The sequence below is a fragment of the Sprattus sprattus genome, assembly GCF_963457725.1.
Source record: "Sprattus sprattus genome assembly, chromosome: 13".
Lineage (NCBI taxonomy): Eukaryota > Metazoa > Chordata > Actinopteri > Clupeiformes > Clupeidae > Sprattus > Sprattus sprattus.
Window position 1 is genome coordinate 9,295,580 of NC_137911.1, and position 20,612 is coordinate 9,316,191.

General features: G+C 41.4%; 2 protein-coding genes across 4 annotated transcripts; both read right to left on the bottom strand.

Annotated features, from left to right (window-relative positions):
* Positions 1 to 217: 217 nt before the first annotated feature.
* lrrc57 (leucine rich repeat containing 57) lies at positions 218 to 7,718 on the bottom strand. 3 transcript variants are annotated; one of them, XR_013968861.1, is made up of 7 exons: positions 7,456 to 7,677; positions 6,647 to 6,891; positions 6,332 to 6,467; positions 4,160 to 4,428; positions 3,201 to 3,386; positions 1,085 to 1,569; positions 218 to 836 (listed from the first exon to the last, which is right to left on the bottom strand). XR_013968861.1 is itself a non-coding variant. In XM_080849752.1 (6 exons), the coding sequence occupies exons 2-6, from the start codon at positions 6,728 to 6,730 to the stop codon at positions 1,528 to 1,530; spliced, it is 717 nt and encodes a 238-aa protein (XP_080705878.1). In that variant the 5' UTR covers positions 6,731 to 6,891; positions 7,597 to 7,718; the 3' UTR covers positions 218 to 1,527. The 3 variants fall into 3 exon arrangements, 2 of the variants coding, with proteins under 2 accessions (XP_080705878.1, XP_080705877.1); XM_080849752.1 differs by having other exon boundaries at positions 218 to 1,569; positions 7,597 to 7,718; XM_080849751.1 differs by having other exon boundaries at positions 218 to 1,569.
* Positions 7,719 to 9,602: 1,884 nt separating this feature from the next.
* heatr4 (HEAT repeat containing 4) lies at positions 9,603 to 16,007 on the bottom strand (the record flags this gene model as incomplete). Its single annotated transcript, XM_080850160.1, has 14 exons — positions 9,603 to 9,770; positions 10,088 to 10,166; positions 10,540 to 10,729; positions 11,195 to 11,264; positions 11,446 to 11,626; positions 12,115 to 12,233; positions 12,396 to 12,500; positions 12,617 to 12,786; positions 13,116 to 13,292; positions 13,575 to 13,718; positions 13,990 to 14,196; positions 14,475 to 14,633; positions 14,799 to 14,986; positions 15,259 to 16,007. 14 exons carry the CDS (start codon positions 16,005 to 16,007, stop codon positions 9,603 to 9,605), a joined length of 2,706 nt encoding a protein of 901 aa, XP_080706286.1.
* Positions 16,008 to 20,612: the final 4,605 nt, after the last annotated feature.

Sequence of the window (20,612 nt, forward strand, 5' to 3'; positions counted from 1 at the left end):
GTGTATTGGACTAGAATTAGGGACTAATCCTGAGAGACAAGTGTAGATGCTGGGGTTTAGGTTTGACTGTCCGTCATTAGTTTCATGAGACGGATGTACTGACACACAACTTTAGGTTTAGACATTTGCTTCTGAACATTTACAGGCAGGTAATCGACCACTTTTACACATGAAGCAGAATAGTGTTTATTTGTTAAAATATATAATCATATGTGGAATACAATGACTGTATATGGATGCAATTTCTGTTAAAGTCTGATACAATCTCATTTCTTAGTCAAACTGCAAAACTCATAAAATACACAAGACATGGCATTCACTGAATCTTCTAACGGTACGTGGTGAACAGAATCACAAACTCACTAAACATCTGTCATAAAAAAAGTGTAGAAGAACCATCTCAATGGATCATTTCACTACTTGAATGAAAATGGTTGGAAAAAAAATCTGAACATTCATTCAAGTAAAAGCTGAAACGGAACTGTTCATATACTTCATTTATCTTAGAAGGTGCAACAAGCAAGATGACATCAATGTATACAAAACAGCAACATCTTGTACAGAGCCATTAACACTGACAAGAACATAAGTTACGTTTTTATTTTTTACATATAAACATACTGGAAAATTGCAAGCGAAATTTACCAGTGCCAATGGATACAAGACTTGCATTGAGCTGACGATCAGAGACAGCATAAATAGGTTCTAGCAGTGTGGATGCATACAGACGAAGCTGCTGGACTGTGAAGGAGATCACCCTGCTCATTCCACCCTCCACAGCTTTTGTACATAATTCAAACCCAAATAAGCATACCTTCTCCAGCTTCCTCCTCCATCTAAACAGGAAAACAATAACAACACATTGAGAAAAAATAATAATACTCTGCCATCAACGAAGTCAAGACATTTAAAAATAGAATCTATATCATCAATATTTTGCATAAAAATCTGCATCCTCTATTGACCGAGGTTGTTAGTGGGCATCGACCATCATTCAGACTAAGGAAGCAAGGTATACTATGTTAGTGGTCAACAGACATTTGCAGACAAGGCCCTCTACTCCACAAAGCACATATGGACTCACGAGCAAGGGTGGCTACACACATACAGCTTTTCCCAGTAATACCAGTGGTATTGAAGACTGATTATTGTGTTCATCCTGTTGTTAAGCCTGGCTGCACAGACATACAGATGTTCTGTAAATGAACGCAGCTTCTGTAGTAGGAGCGTATATTATCCCTGGAATCGTTTTTTTAAGAGGTGCTCGCTTCCTTTCTCTCTAGTTTAGGTGCAAGTGTTTGTACAACATGGAGGGAAACACTCCCCCGTGTGAGTAAGTAAGCGATCTTGGAAAAAGCAGCTGTAGCTTGCTGTGAAGTAATCCTTGTCCCCTGAAGCCCATCTTCGTTCTACGTCAACACACGGCTGCTGTGGCTGTATTGGGAGACTCCACCACACCACAGGGGACCAGGGACCAACGCAGAGAAAGACAGTTGGTCCACCCAGCCTGTTCCACCTTCTGCCTGTTCAGGTAAATTTCTTCTTGGTTGCAGTGAAGCGCTCCATGTACTACAGTGCCAAAGACGAGTCACCGATATGAAAAAGAGAAGGAAAGGGTTTTGAGTGTGTGCCACAGATGCAAATGTTTTTTATTTTTATTTGTGATGGTTAGAGCATTATGGATATTAAGGTTAACTGAATACTTAATGACATCAAAAACAACACTGAACACAACTTAATTCAGTAAAACTATGATCAATGGTCTACTGAAGCTTTGAACAGCCAGACCTTCTGTTGTCGTTTCTTTTTGTCCCCTATTGAAATTAATGGTGGAAAGTTGACCTATTGTCATGTTATTTGCTGTGCTAGCTGTACACTAGGTAGAGTCAACTGATTGTAGCTGGCAAGATTATAGTTAGAGCTCGAAGCACTCATTTCAATATGTTCACAAATCTGGCTGGTTATCAGAGATTTTCCTGAACCTTAAAGGGAACATTTTGTTTAATCTTAGATATTTGGCTGGAGATTTTCTGAAAGGAGACATATAGTGACTGGTAAAGCCTGTGACATATGGCCCCCAGCAAGTTCACTGGGATGGGACAACCCTTCCACTAAACAACACAAAGTCAATGGGACTGCATGACAGGATGCTCTTGAACAGTTACTGCATACTTGGCCATCCTTGACTGTGGATGAGGCAATGATAAAAATCCAGACTTCGTTGGAAGCAGTATATACCCCAGTACATACCCCGCTAGTACACATATGGAAGGCTTTTTAAAACATATACTGTTATGTTACTATGACAACTGTGACTGACACGCACTCTTTCATATGCACAATCACACACACACACCCTCCAAACACACATACACACCCTGGTACTTTGCTCTTGATAGAAAATTCATGTCAATTAATTACAGAACAATCAAGTATACTCAGCATAGGCTACACCATAAACCATAAGCCACATTCTCAAAGACATGGGTTTCTTTAGTTGCTAAATGTATTATTGGACTAATCTGTTACATCCAATAAGATGTTCTGATTTTATAACAGTGAGACTATTTTTCCGTACCTTCATTTCCACTCATTGTACCAGTAGACTCATTGACATTTGAGAATTTCAAACTAATCTAAGCATCATTGACATGCTTCAAATATAAAGCATGGAAGTGTACAATTTTGTAAAACTTTAGACCTTGGACTCAAATGGTCGGATTTGATCTGGGTAAGTTATGTAACGGTCAACTCATTTTGAATGTTGTTTTATTAACCATAAAGGCTACCGTGTGCTGTATGCTCACGTCTTCCACATTATATATTAATTTGTTGGGCAAGGGTAAGTGATCCTCTGTTGCTGTAGAGCAATGACACTGCATGTTCTTGTGGATACGCATCTCTAGTATTGTTCCTAAATGCCACTGGCTCAGGTCAAGTGAAGACCTGGCATAAAAAAACAGCTAATGACTAATAATGAGTAATAATGAGAGCATATCACACACAAAGTAAGACTAAAAAGCTCATAACGAAGCACTGGAAAACCATACAAAAAAAGGGTCAGCTGTTCACCTGTCAAAGTTATCTTTAGTGATTAACATCCTATGGACCCCTCACCAATAATACCACAAAAATATCCGAAATCCACATCAGCAAACATGTGCCCTTTAGACAATGTCATTCATATCCACCCATCTCACCTTGTCATAGCCCTCGAGGTCCCGCATCATCTTGACCTCGAACAGGTTCCCCTCCAAAGAGAGCAGGGACACCTGGGAGTCGGTGAGGATGGGGATGGGGATGGAGGCGAGCTCCAGGCAGTTCTCCTCGAGTCGCAACACCTTCAGCCGCTGAGTGCGTGACACCTCTGGGGAGACCACTGAAATCTGACCAACAGAGAGAGACGAAGGAATGAATCTCAACTTGCAAATGCACATGCAAACAGATCCATGTTCAACCATGTGTCACAGACCCAAAACCAAGTGTTCTGCTAGAAAACATGCGCACACAGATACACACAATACAAATCTGGTGATATGTGCCAGGTGGGCCTTCTTGTCTGGAAACCAAACCCTCAGGTGCTGTGGGAAAACTGTAGTCCTCATTTTCAATGTTCATAATTATTTTTTTGGGGTCTACTAGAATAGATTTACATGTAGTTTCAGGAAGATGAGAAAAGTAGTTTATGCAGGAGAAAGTTACTTCCTCTGGAATGTATTTTTACAGCACACTAAAAGTGGACAAGGGACAACTGGTAAAGCTAGTAACAGGTCCACATTCATTTCAGAGCCCCAGATACAGTTTTCCTAACATGTGAGTCCAAAACATTGCCTGCAGAAGATGGTGGTTTGTTTGATCCGGAACTCTTCATGAATAGAAACTGAAATTTGTGGTTAGTTACCACTTTCCCTTTTAGCTCTGCCCTGCTAGTCACACCCTCTTACTTGGTGTAGGTTCACATTTTACAGACCAGAGTGTGTCAACGCAGTTTGAGGTGTCAATACAGAAAGATGGAAATCAACTCTGTTTGCATAAATACATTCATGCTCCTTGTGCTATAAAAACATTTACTTAATGTAACATTATATTCCCATGGAAATTAAAACACAACGGACCCATAAATAAGGGACATGATGACAACCTACATCACCCCTCTTACCTGGTTCTGGTTGAGGTTGATCTCAATGGCCTGTACTTCATTCGCTTCAGCAGGCAGGGCCCGAATGTGGTTCTTGGACAGGTCAAGCACATCCAGGTGGCGCAGGGTGCCCAGGCCCCTGGGGAACTCCAGCAGCTGGTTGCCTGAAAGGCTGAGGGTGCGCAGGGCCTTCAGCTGGGCCACACAGGCTGGCAGAGTCTGCAGCTGGTTGCCATTCAGAGAGAGGGTTTCCAGCTTCTTAAGCTTCGCAATTTCATTGGGCAAAGTTGCTGTGTGGACAGACAGGAAAAAAAAAATATATATACACAAAGTGAGCAACCACAGGTGTCAATATCTTTATAGGTTTATGAAGATGCCGCCGTGCTAGTGGCAGTCTGTTGCAGCAGCTCCAGTCAACGTATTGTTCTTTTTTTTGCCAAAACACTGTAAACGAAAGATTTTTGACGCTGATATGGATACTGTGCGGCTATACACATTTCTGTTGATACTCCTGCAACTTTTAACTTTTGTTGTGTCAGGTCACTAGGCCAACAGGACAGGAGTGGGATATTGTTTACCTCCAAGACCAGCTGATTGCACTCTCCAAGCCTACACTACCACCAAGACTGTAGCGGCAGAGCGGTAAGAAGAAAGGAGGGGGGAATGCAGTGTCTGTGAACAACGGATGGTGTAATCCTGGACATGTTCCTGTGAAGGAGCGTTCCTGTAGCCCGGACATCGAACTGTTAGCCATGAGATTTTGTCAATATTATCTGCCATGGGAGTTCGCATCTTAGTTGCTGTTTACATTGGTGTGTGACATCATCAATTCAGTCACAGACAGACTATAAACACAACATCCGAATGCATAGCTGTTTCTGGAGACTTTTCAACAATTTGTCAATTGACCTACCAGAGAAAATAAAATGCTGGACTTAATTATGCAAAATGTGTGGAATGCGTACAGCTCATACATCCCACACCATGCAGCTGAATGTCCACAACCTCCTGGATTATTGACTACCAGACAGACAGACCACAGTCTGAGGGGCTGTGTGTCTGAGCAGGTGGTTAGCAGCAAAGGAGCGTCACAGGGGACTGCACTCATCTGTCCTCTTCACCTTGTACACCTCAGACTTCCAATACAACTTGGGGTCCTATCATCTGCTGACATTTGGAAATGGAAATGATAATGAGCCCTAGTGACTAGTGTTTACGGCAGAGATAGTGACACACACACACTAACCCAGAACAGTGAGCTGCTTTTGAGCACCCGGGGAGCACTGATTGGGGGTAAGTGCCTTGCTCAAGGGCATTTGAATGCAGTTGTGGGGTGTGTCAGTTGAAGACAGGAGACTGAGTACAGGGAACTGATGGACCGTTATATGGCATGAACAACCATCTTCTCCTAGATGTGACCAAGACAAAGGAGATGGTTGTGGATTCAGGAGGACCAGACTAAGCTGAAGCTTAGCGATAGTTGAGCTATTTCCATACTTGGAGAAGGGGCGGAGGGCTACAGGTACCTGGGCGTTCAGCTTCACATCAGACTGAAATAGAAATGTAACACAAAGGCTGTCAACAGGATAAGACAGAGCAGACTCTACTTTTTGAGAAAGCTTAAGTCATTCAACGTGTGCAGCAAGATGTTGCATATCAGTCTGTTGTGTCAAGTGTAGCAGCATCAGAGCCAGTGACTGCTCTGGAAACCCTAGACTTGGTTGAGGAGAAAAGGATGTTGCACAAGCTACACTACACTCAACACTACACAACCCCTAAACAACCCCTACACAACCTACTGGTGAGACAACAGAGTGTCGGAGGCTCCTTCAGCTCCACTGAGATAAGTACTGTTACAGGAGGTCATTCCTGCGAACTGCAATAGCCATCAACAATGACTCCCTATGGGTCAGGTCTTCTGAGTGGCAATGTACAATACACATTTTACATTTAATTAGCAATCTCTTTGTGGTTAAATAAAGTACTCCATCTACCTATACCAAACATAATTCTTCATAAATAAGAAGGGAAACCAAACAAACAACTCACATTAGGAAAATGGATGCTGGACTCTGCATGACCATGTCAACTTTGCATCAATAATGCACTAGACGCAAACCCTTTCAGGAGGAAACAAAGATGAAAATCAATGTCGTCTGAACTCATTCATGCAGATGTGGGTTCTTGACTCACTTAGTTTGTTAGCGTTGATGGTGAGGCTCTTTAAGTGTAAAAAGCTTCCTATGAATGGAGGTAGCACCTCAATCTTGTTATTAGAGAGGTCGACAGTGCGCAGGTTCCCAGTCAATCTTTGAAGCTCCTCAGGAAACTGCAATACACAAACAGTTTGCCGTTACAAACACCATCATGGTCATTGCTGTAATATAGATGGATCATGCACCCCCTATGCTGATCAAAGGCAATATATTTAGGGATTCATCCACTGATCAATTTGTTACAAAACAAGGCGACCTGCGTGGCATTGAAGTCAGTGATATTAACACCTACCTCTAAGAGACCTTTGCCAGTCAGCTGAAAGACGCCAGTCTTCTGGGACGTTTCCAGATGTGCTTTGAGCGCACTGTTACCCATTTACTGCTGTTATCCGCGGATGCGGTCCTGCCTGAAGAGATCTTGAGATCAATTTGCTACAAGAATAACTATAGTTTTCCACAAGCCTGGGCCTTCAATGGCTTTTAGGGTACTTCCTCTGAGCCTTTGACGTTTACGTCTTCTGGGTCCTTGATATAACTCTGTGAAAACAATTTTAAAACATTAGTTCTTGGACCTGTTTACAATACAGAAAAAAGGGTCACGTCCATACGTGTTAATTGCAAGTCACCTACAATATTTTGCTACGGAATTTACATAACTTGAGTTACACTGATACAGTTCAGTTCCTTACAGTACAGTACATTTATGCTCTGTCTGGGGCGTAATGCTATCTGATTCGTTTTTTCGTGTTAACTGCAGCGAGCTAACCCTGAGTAAATTAGCAACCTGCCAGCGTGTAAATGCTTCCATTCACTCACAATATTCAATTGATGTATAAGTTACAATAATGTGTTCAACGTTGTACGCAACGTTACATAGGTGAAATACACATAGCTGTTGTGCAGACAACACCCTGGATTTGAGTTCATAATCCCTCAAATGGTCTGTGCTTGCTGGTCTTAAGCAAGCTAGCTAGATAAACAGACACATACCACAATAAGAAAGCTTACATTGCCACGGTAGCTACTCAGAAACATATAAGTGACTCTCGGTAATGACTAATCATAACCTAAAAATGGGCGATATAGAAGGCGTCTACTTACTTTATGGATTCTTGGACTAATACCAGAGTTGCTAGCTAGCTAGCCAACACAGGGCAGCTCACCAGCGAACAGAAAAGTGAGGCTTGGAAATATAAACAAAGCTTAAATCAATTATCCAACACTTGCAACGTGTTTCTTTACCTCTCAAGATAACCAAAAGATCTACGATATTTCCCCAAAGCAATAAAGTGGAGAATGTTGACAATTGACTTGAAAACTCTATCAGCTCGACGTCTTTCAGATCTAAAGGAGGTGAAAACCAGTTAGACACTTGCCTCCCCAACGCCTAGTGGCAGTAATGTTCACTCTGGGTTAGCCCTGTGCACTCATGTTGATGTAGTAGAGTGTATAAGTAAATCGGAAGTTTGTAGTTTTTAACGTTGGTGTGGGTATCTTCAGAGAACAGAGAATCTGTAGACGGGCGCTGGTATCATTCGCAGAAAGAAGGAGAGAATGTTTCACCGAAGTAACTTTGTGTAAGCTCTCACAGAATGGTCGAGTGCCATAGTCAATCTTGGTAAGCGGCATAGTTCATAAATGATCACTTTCTATGAGGTTTGGTGGTGTGGTATTTTATTGCATAAATGTAACGTCAGTCAACATGCCAGCCAATTGAATCTTATGGTGGAGTCACGTCAGTTTATATTAGTTAGTTAATTAGTTTAGTTTATCATTTTCTACCACAAAAACACACCATAAATCGATATGTTATTATCATATCATAAAATAAATAAACTAACATTTCATATCCTTGTGAAATATATGCGGTTCGCTTGTTTAAATGAGTGGTTTATTTTATTATTCAGTTTCTTCCTTGAAACCAGGGGTCACAAACTTAAACTACCCGGGGGCCGATGAGCGTCCAGTCTGGTCATTGGAGGGCCAGATTTGTACGATAAACGTTGGGGTGGCCCATTGAAATAAATGGAACTTTTATAATTTTGTTGTAAATCAATGGAACTTCGCGGGCCTGATAAAATCCTTTGGGGGGAGTTTGAGACCCCTGCTTTAAATCATTGTTTTGAGGGACCATTGTTTGGAAATTTCGGCTAACTTTAAGCCATATTTGCAAACATATACTCTATGTACTCCTATTTGCCGCTTACTTTCTGTTTATAGATTGAAACCACATTTAAGAGAAAACACATGAAATAATTAAATGCCAGTTTAACATTTTAGGTAGCAGTTAGCACATGGGCCCTCCCTTATGTGCCGAGGTTCTTAGGCACCTTATAGTTTCTTCCTGTTAACAGGGAGTTTTTCCTTGCAAGTGCACTTGTAAAACATACAGGCTTCTGGCCACTGAATTGAATATAAGTTCCAAAACTGTTCAAAATGTAAATGTATACACGAAATATAAAAATGTTGTCTTCCCACAACTCAGCTCTCAACTAAAACGACAGGGTTTGTCAAGGATCATTCAATACAGAGCTGTTCACATATAGCATAGGATAAGTTCTTGATCACCCTAGCCATTGAAAACAGGACTCAAACACACAGAGATATCAAAGTAATTTAATGACTCTTCTTATACCATTATAGACTTACAACAATGTTAATATGTTTGCCCTGTTATGTCTGGTTAGGTGCTTTGTCATCTTCTGGTGAGTCTGCACTTGTGGGCTCAGGTTTGAGTAAATACTGTGAAAACAAAAACAAACAAGGTAATAATAATGTTACCCACAGGTTTTTTAAGTAGTCTTTCCATGTGAATTCATTCTTAGAACCACATTTTTTTTTAAATAATACACCATAAAAAGAATCAGAGAGTTTTTTTCTTTAAGACCACATCATAATATAATGACTGTGAGATAACTGATACAACTTTATATTTAACCATATGAACACAGTAACAGCTTAGATTGTACACTGCAAAGTCTGTTGTAAAATATGTGAATATCATACCTTGCTTTCCTTTTTAATGTTTGGTGGGGACTCTACTTCTGTGAGGAAGGCAGGTTTGCAACCTGAGGATAGTAACTCCACATGAGTTACAGTAGTAGTAACAACAAAAAATAATTATTATGATAATTGATGGCATAGTTTTTATTTATAAGGAATAAATAATGTGAAACAAAATAAAACAAGTATATCATTGGACTAGAATATAGTTCATCTGCTGTGTTAATTTTATAAAACGGGATTTCCTAACCCTTAAACTGCTCATGAAGCAGTTCGGCGAGGACTAGGCTGTCTGATGTCTCAGAGTGGTCCTGGGGCCCTTGAAGCTTCCTCTTCGTCTTCTGCAGTGACTCAAGCTCCTGCAGAATCATCACTTTCTGAATTATGATGTCCTTGGTGCACAGCTTCTGGACCTAATGGAAGCGAAAAAAGAGGTTGGTCCATGTTCTATTCTCGGTTGGACATCCAACAGTATTGGGTGTGATACTGAAGTCATGTGGAATTTGTTTGCAAAACAACAGATTAAGCCTTGTTGCATAATATGGTATAAAGTTTACTAAAAACACGATGTCATGCAATGCCCTTATCTGTCTGGGAGAAATTAATTTTACCAGAGGGGGAAATCACTACTCCATAATGAATATGCAAACAAGGTATATGTTATGAATTAATAAATAAACAAACATTATAATGGATGGGAAGACATGATGTAGAAATGATAGACCATTACCTGATCTTTGATTTTGAGGACCATGCCTTTGTCACCTTCAAGTTTGTAACCATGGAATTTCAGGAGCACTTCGATATGTCTAATGATACAAAAAAGACAGTAAGGAGGAGGATCACTCAAAAATGACAATCTTAATCTGAACAAAGCTGTTAGTCACAATACACACTAGACAAGCGCAGCGTCCTGGGTGTAACATTTGCCCTTACAAGAGCATTTAGGTAGGTGGGAGCAGAACCAACAAGCACTCTGTAGGCAAGCATAAGTGACTTGAACTTAATACGAGCAGCTACTGCCAGCCAGTGGAGCGGGGTGGCGTGTGCCCTCTTCAGTGCCCTCTTTGTATATGTTGCATTGCGCAACCTATCTTTTGTTTGAGAAATAAAACTGCCAAAATAACGTTCTTGCATTGGGGAAGATGTGGGGAAACTGGGGCCCCATCCCTGACGTCTTACCTGAGCACTTGGAGATTGGGCTCCAGTGCAAAACGCTCCTGCAAGACTTGCTGCAGCTCTGGCCCCTTCACCCTCAACTTCAGCAGAGCTTGGCAGGCAGCAACACGCACCATGGGCTCCACCTCATGGTGCAGGGCCCACAGGAGGTTATCCAGCAGGCGGGGGCTGAGGCAGCCAATGTTCGCCAGGGCTGCAGCAACACACACAGAGCCAACATCACTTAAAACACTAAGGGCTGACTCACACTAAGGGCTGGCTGACAATGGCTCAACAAAGGTCACCAGTAATTGGGAGTTGTGATAAAAATTAAAGCATGCCTGTTGGCATTACTTGTGTTTTACGTTGGACAGTAAAGGTGGGGATCTGTGGAAGCCCAACAGTGCAGAGAGGTCATGGAAGGTTAAGACAAAGGGGATTGAAGGGCCTATGACCATCCAAATTGGGGAAGTGGCTTCAACAAATCCATGGAACAACATCCAAGTTCCCTATTCTATATTTGAGGGTTTATAAATATATATCATGGAAAGACAAATATCAAAATTGTCAAATTGTCAATAAAACAGTTGTTGGGTTGTTACGTTTGTTGCCATTTGTTGTTTGGAAGTATGTACGAGTCTTATCAGACAATTGTAGAAATTAATAATTCTGGACTCACCAGCAATTGCTGCAACTTTGACCTCTGGGGCAGAATCATTCTGCATCAAGTGGAGAAGCTGATTCATTACCTAAATCAGAAAAAGGCACATAAGCCCTGTGCTTTTTAGAAGGCAACAGGAGTACCAAAGCCAATACAAGCATAATTGACACTGATTGATTTTGCAGTACATATTTGTAGTATATGATATAGAGTATTGTGTGGATTTTCTAAGGAGGAGAGAAACTGCCGACTCTATCTGCAGCCCTCACCATGCTGTCCTTCATCTCGAGTTCCCCGGCGGTGTGGCAGCCCTGCTTGCGTACGGCCACGAAGCTGTCGTTCAGGCAGAGCAGGAAGGGTGGGAGCAGCTTGGCCGTCATGATGCGAAGCTGGCCAATAAGCACCAGCGCCTCCACACGCCATGGACCTGGACCCTCCTCCAGCTTCTCACTGAGGGAACAGGAGTCAGATTAGACGATCACGCCTTTTAATCACTAGTCAATCAGCTGTGTAAACCTTTTTCATACAGTATTGAGGAGATGCTTTCATGAAAAAGTGACTTCAAATGCAGGGATCATGCACATAAGGATTTGTAGTTGTAACATGAATAAAGGTGTGTCACACATGAAACAAAGACTGAATTTTTGGTAAATATACTGTGTGTATAATATTTCAAAGTCATCTCAATTCCTTTTTTTAAAAGATGAGAATGGTATTGGACTTGCAGAACTTCCTAAAATCCACTTTTGGATCTGGTCACGTCTTTTGGTAAATTCTCATTGTACCTTCCCACCACTCTGACCTATTTACTTCTAAATGTACTGCAACATAAAATACACTCAGAAACACACAAAAAAAAACTTCCTTCTATCTATGGCTATCTGATTCTAGAACAGTATATGTATGTATTGATGGATTATTGATTGTTTGCCAAGTACCTCAGTTCATTGTGCACTTGTCTCCCCATCCCCAGCTTGCCTAGGGCCTGTGCTGCTCTCTGCCTTACTTCATTGTTCCAGTCATTCCACATCAGATAGATCAGCTTGTTTACAAGGTCCTAGGGCATGGGTACATACAGTATAACTACATTGAAAGCACCCTGTATACAAAAACAATAAATATACATGTACAATAATATCATACATAATAATAATAATATACACTTAGTCTTGATGATTATGTTATATTAGGACAGCTCTCTCAAATGCAGTGTATCTACCTTGTTAATTGGACCTTTCAGTTGTGAGGTGGTTTCACAGGCCAGCACTCTGGTCTTCCATTCGAGACAGTTAAGCTTCTCTGCCAGCAGGGAGCGCACTAGAGTCTGCAGAGTGGCAATGTTTTACATGAGTGAGAGCCCAGGAGAGAGTCGGATGGCTAAGTAGGCTGTTATAAATTAAGCGTGCAGACAGCATTAATGCGGCAGAAGACATAACAAACCGTCTTGCTGCTAAGGCTGGATAGGAGCGAGGCCGCCTGCTCCTTGTCTGTCTTGGCCTCGCTCACAAAGTGCTGAGACAGAATCCTCTGAATGACTGCCTGGCTGGCCTCCCCCTCCATCGCTAAGCACTGAGCTGCCAACCAGCTGTCCGCTCCCAGACCAGAAGCATCTGATCAAATGCACAAGCCCTGTTAATGTTATTGTTATTTGATTTAGAGAGCAGAGGAACGCCATAAAAGTAGGCCTTTGGGTGTTATTGTGTTATTTATTAATAGAAATCAATTAAAATATTAATTATAAGATACAATGATGAATTATTGCCATTGAGTTAGTGTAGTTACATCCCTCCACTTTAATTTAATATCAACCAACAACTTGTACCACCCTGTAAATTGTTCAAGTGTCAATTTAAGAGTTTCCTCTTGCTTGGCTCAACTACAAGAGTGAATCCCCTGTGTCTTGTTCAGCCTGTGGATATAACAAGCACAGAGGTCTTACCTTTGTGCAGGGCAATACGGAGAATTTCTCTGGCTCTGGGATCAGGTGTGCCCATGGCATAGTGGCACACAGCAGCTGCCATCTGTACCCTCCTGACAGGGTCATCTAGCGCTGACACAATCAGTGGCAGCAACTCTGGAGGAACCGGATGCACGTCCCAACTACGCCCAAACTGAGCTGAGATAGCAAAACAGCAAGACGATCACAACAAACTTCACTGTTATTACCTGCTTATATCGGCTACCAGCCATGTTATAAGAGGATGGGTCAAAATGGCCGTTCATCAAGCCAGTACCTGACCTAAGATATAATTTATACTTTCTCATAAACTTTAAAAGTCTTATAGAATATAATTATACTTTGATAGGCTTTCATATTTTTTTGTCACATTTGTGTGCAAATATTCATACCAATATTTTGATCTGGTAAATTCAGCAGATCCTATTTTTAGAGACTCACCAGCATTTATCGGGTCCTCCGCCTGCCTTGGCCTGCTCACCGCTCCTGAGGCACAGGTTGCTATGGCACCCAGACGGACGTGGTAGTGCATGTCAGTCAGGGCTCTTTTCAGGCCTTCAATGGTCACACTTTGCCATGTGGTTTCTAAATGGGGAGGATGGTTACATTCTTTTATTAGCATTTTTAATGAAACAAACAAAAGCAAAGTAGGTTGGTCAGAATTGATTTTATTAAGATTGCCTGAACGTTCTTCTACTTTGTACATTGGAGTTTATTATTCTTTGATATCTGTGTCTAAGTGCACAGAACACATTTAAAGTGTGTGTGCGTGTGTGTGTGTGTGTGTGCGTGGGTGCGTGCGTTCGTGCGTGCGTGCGTGTTAATGAGATGAATGAGTGAGATGGACGGGACATACTGATCATCCATGAGCTTCTCCACTCTTCGACAGCATAACGAAGGGAGGAGAGCTCTATCATGGGCTCATAGTGCCGCTTCTGCTTGGGCGCCACAGTAACCAGGAGGCCACCGTTGTCAGGTGGTATCAGACCAATCTCTGTAGCGTAGTCAGCACTAGTGGGCAGGTCAACCCATCTCCGCAGTCCCCTTTCAGTCCGTCCTATAACTAGCGACAGCGCCAGCATGTTAAGGCTCATTCAAGAGTGCCTGATAATATATATATATATGAGTTTTAAATTACATCAAACAAAGACTTGAGAAATTAACAGTGTACAGTGTGGTAGACCATCGGATAGCACACAAAGGCTGTTTCATTAAGCTACCTTTTTAAATGTCTTTTTGGTATGTGTATGTGAGTCGGTGTTAAATTTGTTGTTTGAGACAGCGGCTGTATAAGAGTCACATGTCTGCTTGTCAATCATTACACATTTCTCAGTGAGCAACCTTCTCTCTGTGGTGTTTTGACCTCCTCCAGTGTTGTCATAAACGTTTGTGGTCCACAGGGGTAAAAATCCTGAAGATGCTTCTGGTACTCTGAGTTGTTGTCCATGATAATTCGGTCAGGGTTCTTCGTGAGTCGCTGATGCACTGGTTTTGCTATCCCTGCAGAGACATATTTTGAGTTGTTGCAATACTCAACAACAGTCACCTGGAAATAAATCACTTGCAAAAGCAATTCAATTAAAGTATTAAAATACAGCTAAATTCACTGCTAATATTTATGCAATGGTTACTCAAACCATAAACAAACTTTAAATAAAAAGTTACCTAGATACAGTTCCTGTTGATAATTGTTGTCTGTGTGATAGACGCATTCGCCTATCCGGGTATTCAGGCTCTCCGGCAGCTTTGGAGTCTGAGGGGGCTCACTGCGCTTCACCAAAACATCTCCGGCCGTCTGATTTACCCCACCGGGCTTGTTTGTGGTAGTTGTCGGGAGGGAGTAGCCTTGCATCCTAACAAGGATAAGCAAGGGAGAGGCGCAGATGAAACGTTAGAGGAACAAATAAAACATTTGAGGTATTCAGTGAGTCTGTGGAGTACTGGACCAAATTACCAATGAAAAGACTGCCTTCATAGAACTATAATGTCCATTTGAATTCTCGTGAACAATGTTTTTAACAGTGAATTGGAAGGAAATAGCCTCTACAACAAAATATGCAGAGGTCCTCAGTAGTGGCTTTCCATCGTGATAGTATATACATTAATTTAATGTATGGTGACTTGCCTGTAATACACTGGCAATGGCGTCTCAGCCTGGCTTTCATTTGCACCTTTCTGCTTGGCAATGGGCTTTCGTGGCTCCAAAAAAGAGCAAAAGTCCTTCTCTTGCATACAGTCATCATTCACCAGGTCTGTCACACTGGCAGTCCCATACTTTTTCCTTAGCATAGACTGAAGCCTCAACTTCTCCATACAGTGGTTGGGAATCTGTTGGCTGACAATCCACTTTGCCGTGGTCTTGGTCAGTTTTTTCAGTACAAACTCATCCCACTGAGTTTCCATCCTGGGTTTGTCATCCTCATCACTCCTTGTGGTCTGCTTCAGAGAGCTATAGACATTAGGCACCCAACGCAAGCCTGTTCTTCTGACGGCATCTGACCAGCTGTCCTGGTTGATGGAAAAAGTCAGAGAATCTTTGGCAGCCAGTGGATTAATCGGAGAAGCTTGCACAGGTGGTAGAAGCGGAATCTCCTTCACAAGGATTCCTTTTTCATTCTTCGAATGATGTGTATTGATCCACCTTTTCTTTTTGCTCTTTTGTTTTAAGATTGGTGCCAGTGGACCAGATAAATCATACAAACAGTGGAAATTGGCCTTGCTGTAAGGCACAGCCTCTGGTCCCATCTCCATAATGACATCTTCTGAGAAAGTAATGCCATGAGATGCATTGGTGAGGAGCTGCTTGTACACTTTTTGACCACGTCGATTATTTTGGGACTTGGCCTTAACTTTGGCACCTTGGAAGACATCCATGTTTTGGGCTTGAATGACTTAAGGGCCTGGAGGTTTTTCTTTGAGAAGATCAGAACGTTTAACATTATTAAAGCCTACATTATGTTGGTAGGAAAATAAAAATAAAGGAAAATAAAGAGAGAGTTGATATAATTTTGAAAGTCAATACATTGCACTTTAAATTGCTTGGTGAAATACTAAAACATTATAATCTCTTTAATAGTAGGAATGTAATATTAATTCACATCTCAGCCCTTCACACCTCATTCCTTTCCATCACGTTCTACAATTTTGCTAACGCTACATAGCCTGGTTAAACTAAAGTCATAACAGAAGTACGGTCATTTAGGCTGACACTTACCAGTCACGGTCAAATACATTCTATTCAGTCTGATAACTTCAACTGTAACCGACACGAACGATAATGTGATTGACACTAGCAATAAATACCTGCGTGAGAATTTTTCAAAAGTTGTGTTATACTGTATATTTCTGTGTAAGTACAGTGAGAGCCACTAAACCCGGAGTCAAAATTATTTTAAGTGTAAACTTACACGATTCTGAAAACGGACCATAGGCTACTTCCACTCCATACGACTTCTACTCTGGGAGAATGTTGACGTTGTCATGCCAACAGCATTAGGTAACCCTCGTGTGGCTTTGTGGTTGCAGAATTCAGGCTTCCTAATTGATTCATGTTTAAAATCTGAAATTATAGCTTTATGTACGATCTATTTGTTCTATGTTGTAGCCTCCATTTTGTACACGTGAAACATATCAGAACAAGATTCATACCGTTGTGAAAAATCATCATCATTGACTGTTTTTATTGAACTGACTTTTTTAACAAAAAAACGCTGCCTTCCGCGCCTTTTGAGTGCTCCAGCGCGAGAATTCTGTATCTGTAACAACGGGAAGCATACATTCTAGCGATACATTTGTATCCGTTATTACGTATCCGTTGCCGTTGGTTATCGACTACCAATTATTGTTATCTGTGTGTTTTGTGATTCATGTCATTGTAGTGTGAAAACTGCAATCATGAGTTGTTCTTCTATAATAATAATAACAAGAATGGGAGCATTCAGAGAATGCAAACCTCCGCCTTGTGACCTTGACCTTTGACCTTGACATCTAAAAATCTAATCAATTATTGCCATTATATTAACCAATCTCCCCACAAAGTTTGATCGAAATCGGTCCATGCGTTTCTGCGCAATCCTGCTGACAAATAAACAAACAAACAGACAGACAAACAAACAGGGGCGAAAACATAACCTCCTGGCGGAGGTAATAACTAGAAAATGCATTTCCTGAAGGAAATACCAGTGCATGAAATGCAAAAGTTGAGAAAGGAAGAAGAAAAGAAAGAAGAGTAAAAGAAGGAAATAAGAAAGGAAAAAAGAGTAAAAGAAGGAAAGAAGAAGAGAAAGGAGAGTGGAAGAAGGAAAAATGAAAGGTAAAAGGAGTGAAGAAAGGAAAGAAGAGTGGAATAAGGAAAGAAGAGTGAAAGAAGAAACGGAGAGTGAAAGAAGGTAAGAAGAAAAGGAAAAAGAAGGAAAGAAGAGTGAAAGAAGGAAAAAAGAGAGGAAAGAAGAGTGGAAGAAAGAAAGAAGAAAGGAAAGAAGAGTGAACAAGAGTGGCTCTGGATAAAGACAGTAAAGAGAGAGTGAAGAGGGAAAATACTAAAAGAAGGAGAAAAAATGGAGTAAAGCAGAGAGATGCAGTGTGAGAGAAAGTAGAGTGAGAGGGATAGAGTGAAAAAAAGTAAAGTATGGAAGGTGTCACTTAATATTCCTAGTTATGCACTTGAATTGAGAGGGACAGATACCTCTTTTCCACCGGGGCCGGTGCCGGTGCCGGTGCCCAGGGATTAAAGTGGGCCGGAACGCTCCGGTACTCAGTACCGGCACCTTAGATAAATTAATAAATAAATAGATTCTTAAAAAAAAAAACTTTTTTTTTTTTAATGTTAAGGCCAGTCTCGTCTCGTCGCGAATCTTTGGTCTGAACCGGCCTATACGTGCACTGTGAAAGGCTCGCGCTCCTTCTGAAGGAGTTCATCAGCGTCTCGATCAAATCAAAACGTAATATCATCCCCTAGCCCCGCCTTGTTCATCCCTTCGCGCGAAAAAAAACAGTTAACCTGTCAGTTCAGTTGAGAGCGCGACGCTTTGCGGTAAGTGTTTAGACTGTTCCAGTCAGAGCGAGTGCATGTTGGAGTCCAAGGTGAAGTAGTAAGCTAAAGTCTAACGTCTATATTTTAAATAGGGCAACAAACACAACTTAAAGAAAGAACCAGGCTTTTAGTTATTCGTTTTCTATCACTCTGGCCCTGACTGAGAATGACGAACATTAACAATGGGCAACTAGTTGGTTATTGGCTAGCACGTCAGCTTGTCAGATAGACAAAAAATAATAAACAATTACAAGCTCAGGGGCTGGAAGTTTCCATTTTCTGTTAAAAAAAACAGTATGGGAACACAAGTGTAAGAGTAGTAGATTTACAGTAGCCTAGGCTCATTTCTTCTGCTCCATTTCATGTAGCCTAATCAGTATTTTTTGTATCATTTTTTTTTATGATAAAGAGCTCTGTAACCTTGCGTGGTGGATGGGTGTGACCGGCATGTCTGCAGTAGGCCTGTCACCATTCAGAGAGAAGACCTACAGTATATCACTATACTGTAGCCTACTAAAGAACTAAGTGGTTTACAGCATAAACATCTATCTACTATAGGCCAACATTCTAAAATGTGTGAATCGCTTAAATGCTATGAGTTTCAAATCTAAATGTCAGCACTAATTGTTCATTTCCAGCTGGCCATCCCCAAAATGCACCAGAATACAGGAAATCATATTTACCAAATTCAAAATTTTCTCATGGAACCAAAATAGGGGCCCAAAGGCTCATGATCCATCCCTGGTTTAGGTATTTGGTTAGACCTCCTTATATCACTGTGATTAAAAAAATATAGGAATGGGTGATTTCAACGCCACCGCCACCAGATCCACCAAATACCCCCCCGCCGCCGCCACCACGCCGGAAAATAGAGTACCCCCACCTACCAAATCCCACTTTAACCACTGCCGGAGCCGGAGCCGGAGCCGGAGCCGGAGCCGGAGCCGGAGCCGGAGCCTGAGATGGTTCCTTTCAGCACCGGCCTGCGTTTCCACCGCCGGAGCCGGTTCCAGCATCAAAATGAAACGTCATGGAATGTTATGACATGCTCCTATGGTTACAGTTGTGAGTTATTCACGAGTGGTCTTCTTCCAGCGAGAAGGCAAATTAATTTCGATAAAAACTTTAATTATGTTTAACTTTTTGTTTTTAATACCATGTAGTACCATACGACCTAAGGTTAAAGTTCTGTTTACTTGGCCACGGGTTTCTATATTTCCTCACGTAGATCAGACGAGTGGCAATGCAGTTCATGACCGGAGTTGACTAGCTACTACACTGATATATACTAACCAGTTGCCATAACAACCTTAGCAGTACCTTACAGCAGCTAGTGCTAGTTAGCTAGCTACTACACAAACTTGCTTAGTCAAGAGCTATTTTTTTTTTTCGTTTTCAAGTGGCACGTCTTCTACAGTACACACAATACAAAACCAGCACTTCATCACGGTCTCAGTTAATTATGCAATTACGGGTTTTCTACGAGCAGGCAATGCAGCTCATGATGGGAGTTAGTTGACTAGCATAACAACTGTAGTAGTACCTCACGACAGCTAGCAGCGAGTGCTAGTTAGCTAGCTGCTACAAGAACTTGCTTAGTCAACTACTAATTTCAAGTGTAATATCACACAAAAACAACAAGCCAAATTGAAAGACTTAATGTATACAAGACAGACAAACCAACACATTTTGATGGATGAAAGCTTTCTTTATTAGTTTTAATGTGTTTGTTATTAGGTCTGTTGTCCTTTTGAACCCTGATATCTCCGACTCTCCTCGTATTACCTCATATATTTTAGCTTTTCTTACTGACTTTTCAATTTTGTCTTACATTTCTGTTGATGGTTAAATTGCTATCGAGGTATATCCATGGTCGATTTTCCATGTATGTTTTCATCGTTTTCACTCATCATCTTGGTTGATGGCTAAAAAAAAATGGCGGCGGAAATGTCTGTTTCTGGTGGGTTAACTCCGCTCCACCTCTGTGACGTAGTTGGTGCCCGATTTGGGCCCAGCAACTCCAGGGAGCCGGGCCGGTGCCCAATATTCACTGGCCCGGCCCCGGTGGAAACGAGGTAAGAGAGAAGTGGAGCCTTGGAACCTTGGCGCAAGTGTCAGTGAAGCACAGGTGCAAGCCAGTTTAATGATCCTATTATGATGTCATAATGGCCCAATGTAAGTCAATGGGAGAAATTTGTATTAGTTTTTCTTTAATATCTTAAAAATAATAAAGTTCAGAAAAATTAAAAATACACAGCAAGTCGTTTACAAGACCTAAGCAACAAAGTTTGAACGTTAAGCAGTTTGAGCTGTATTAATCGCAGAAGTTTGGTAAAAGGAATAATAATTATAAGAAAAATAACTAGAAAATGCATTTCCTGAAGCAAAAACCAGTGCATGAAATGCAAAGGTAAGAAAGGAAGAATAAAAGAAAGAAGAGTGAAAGA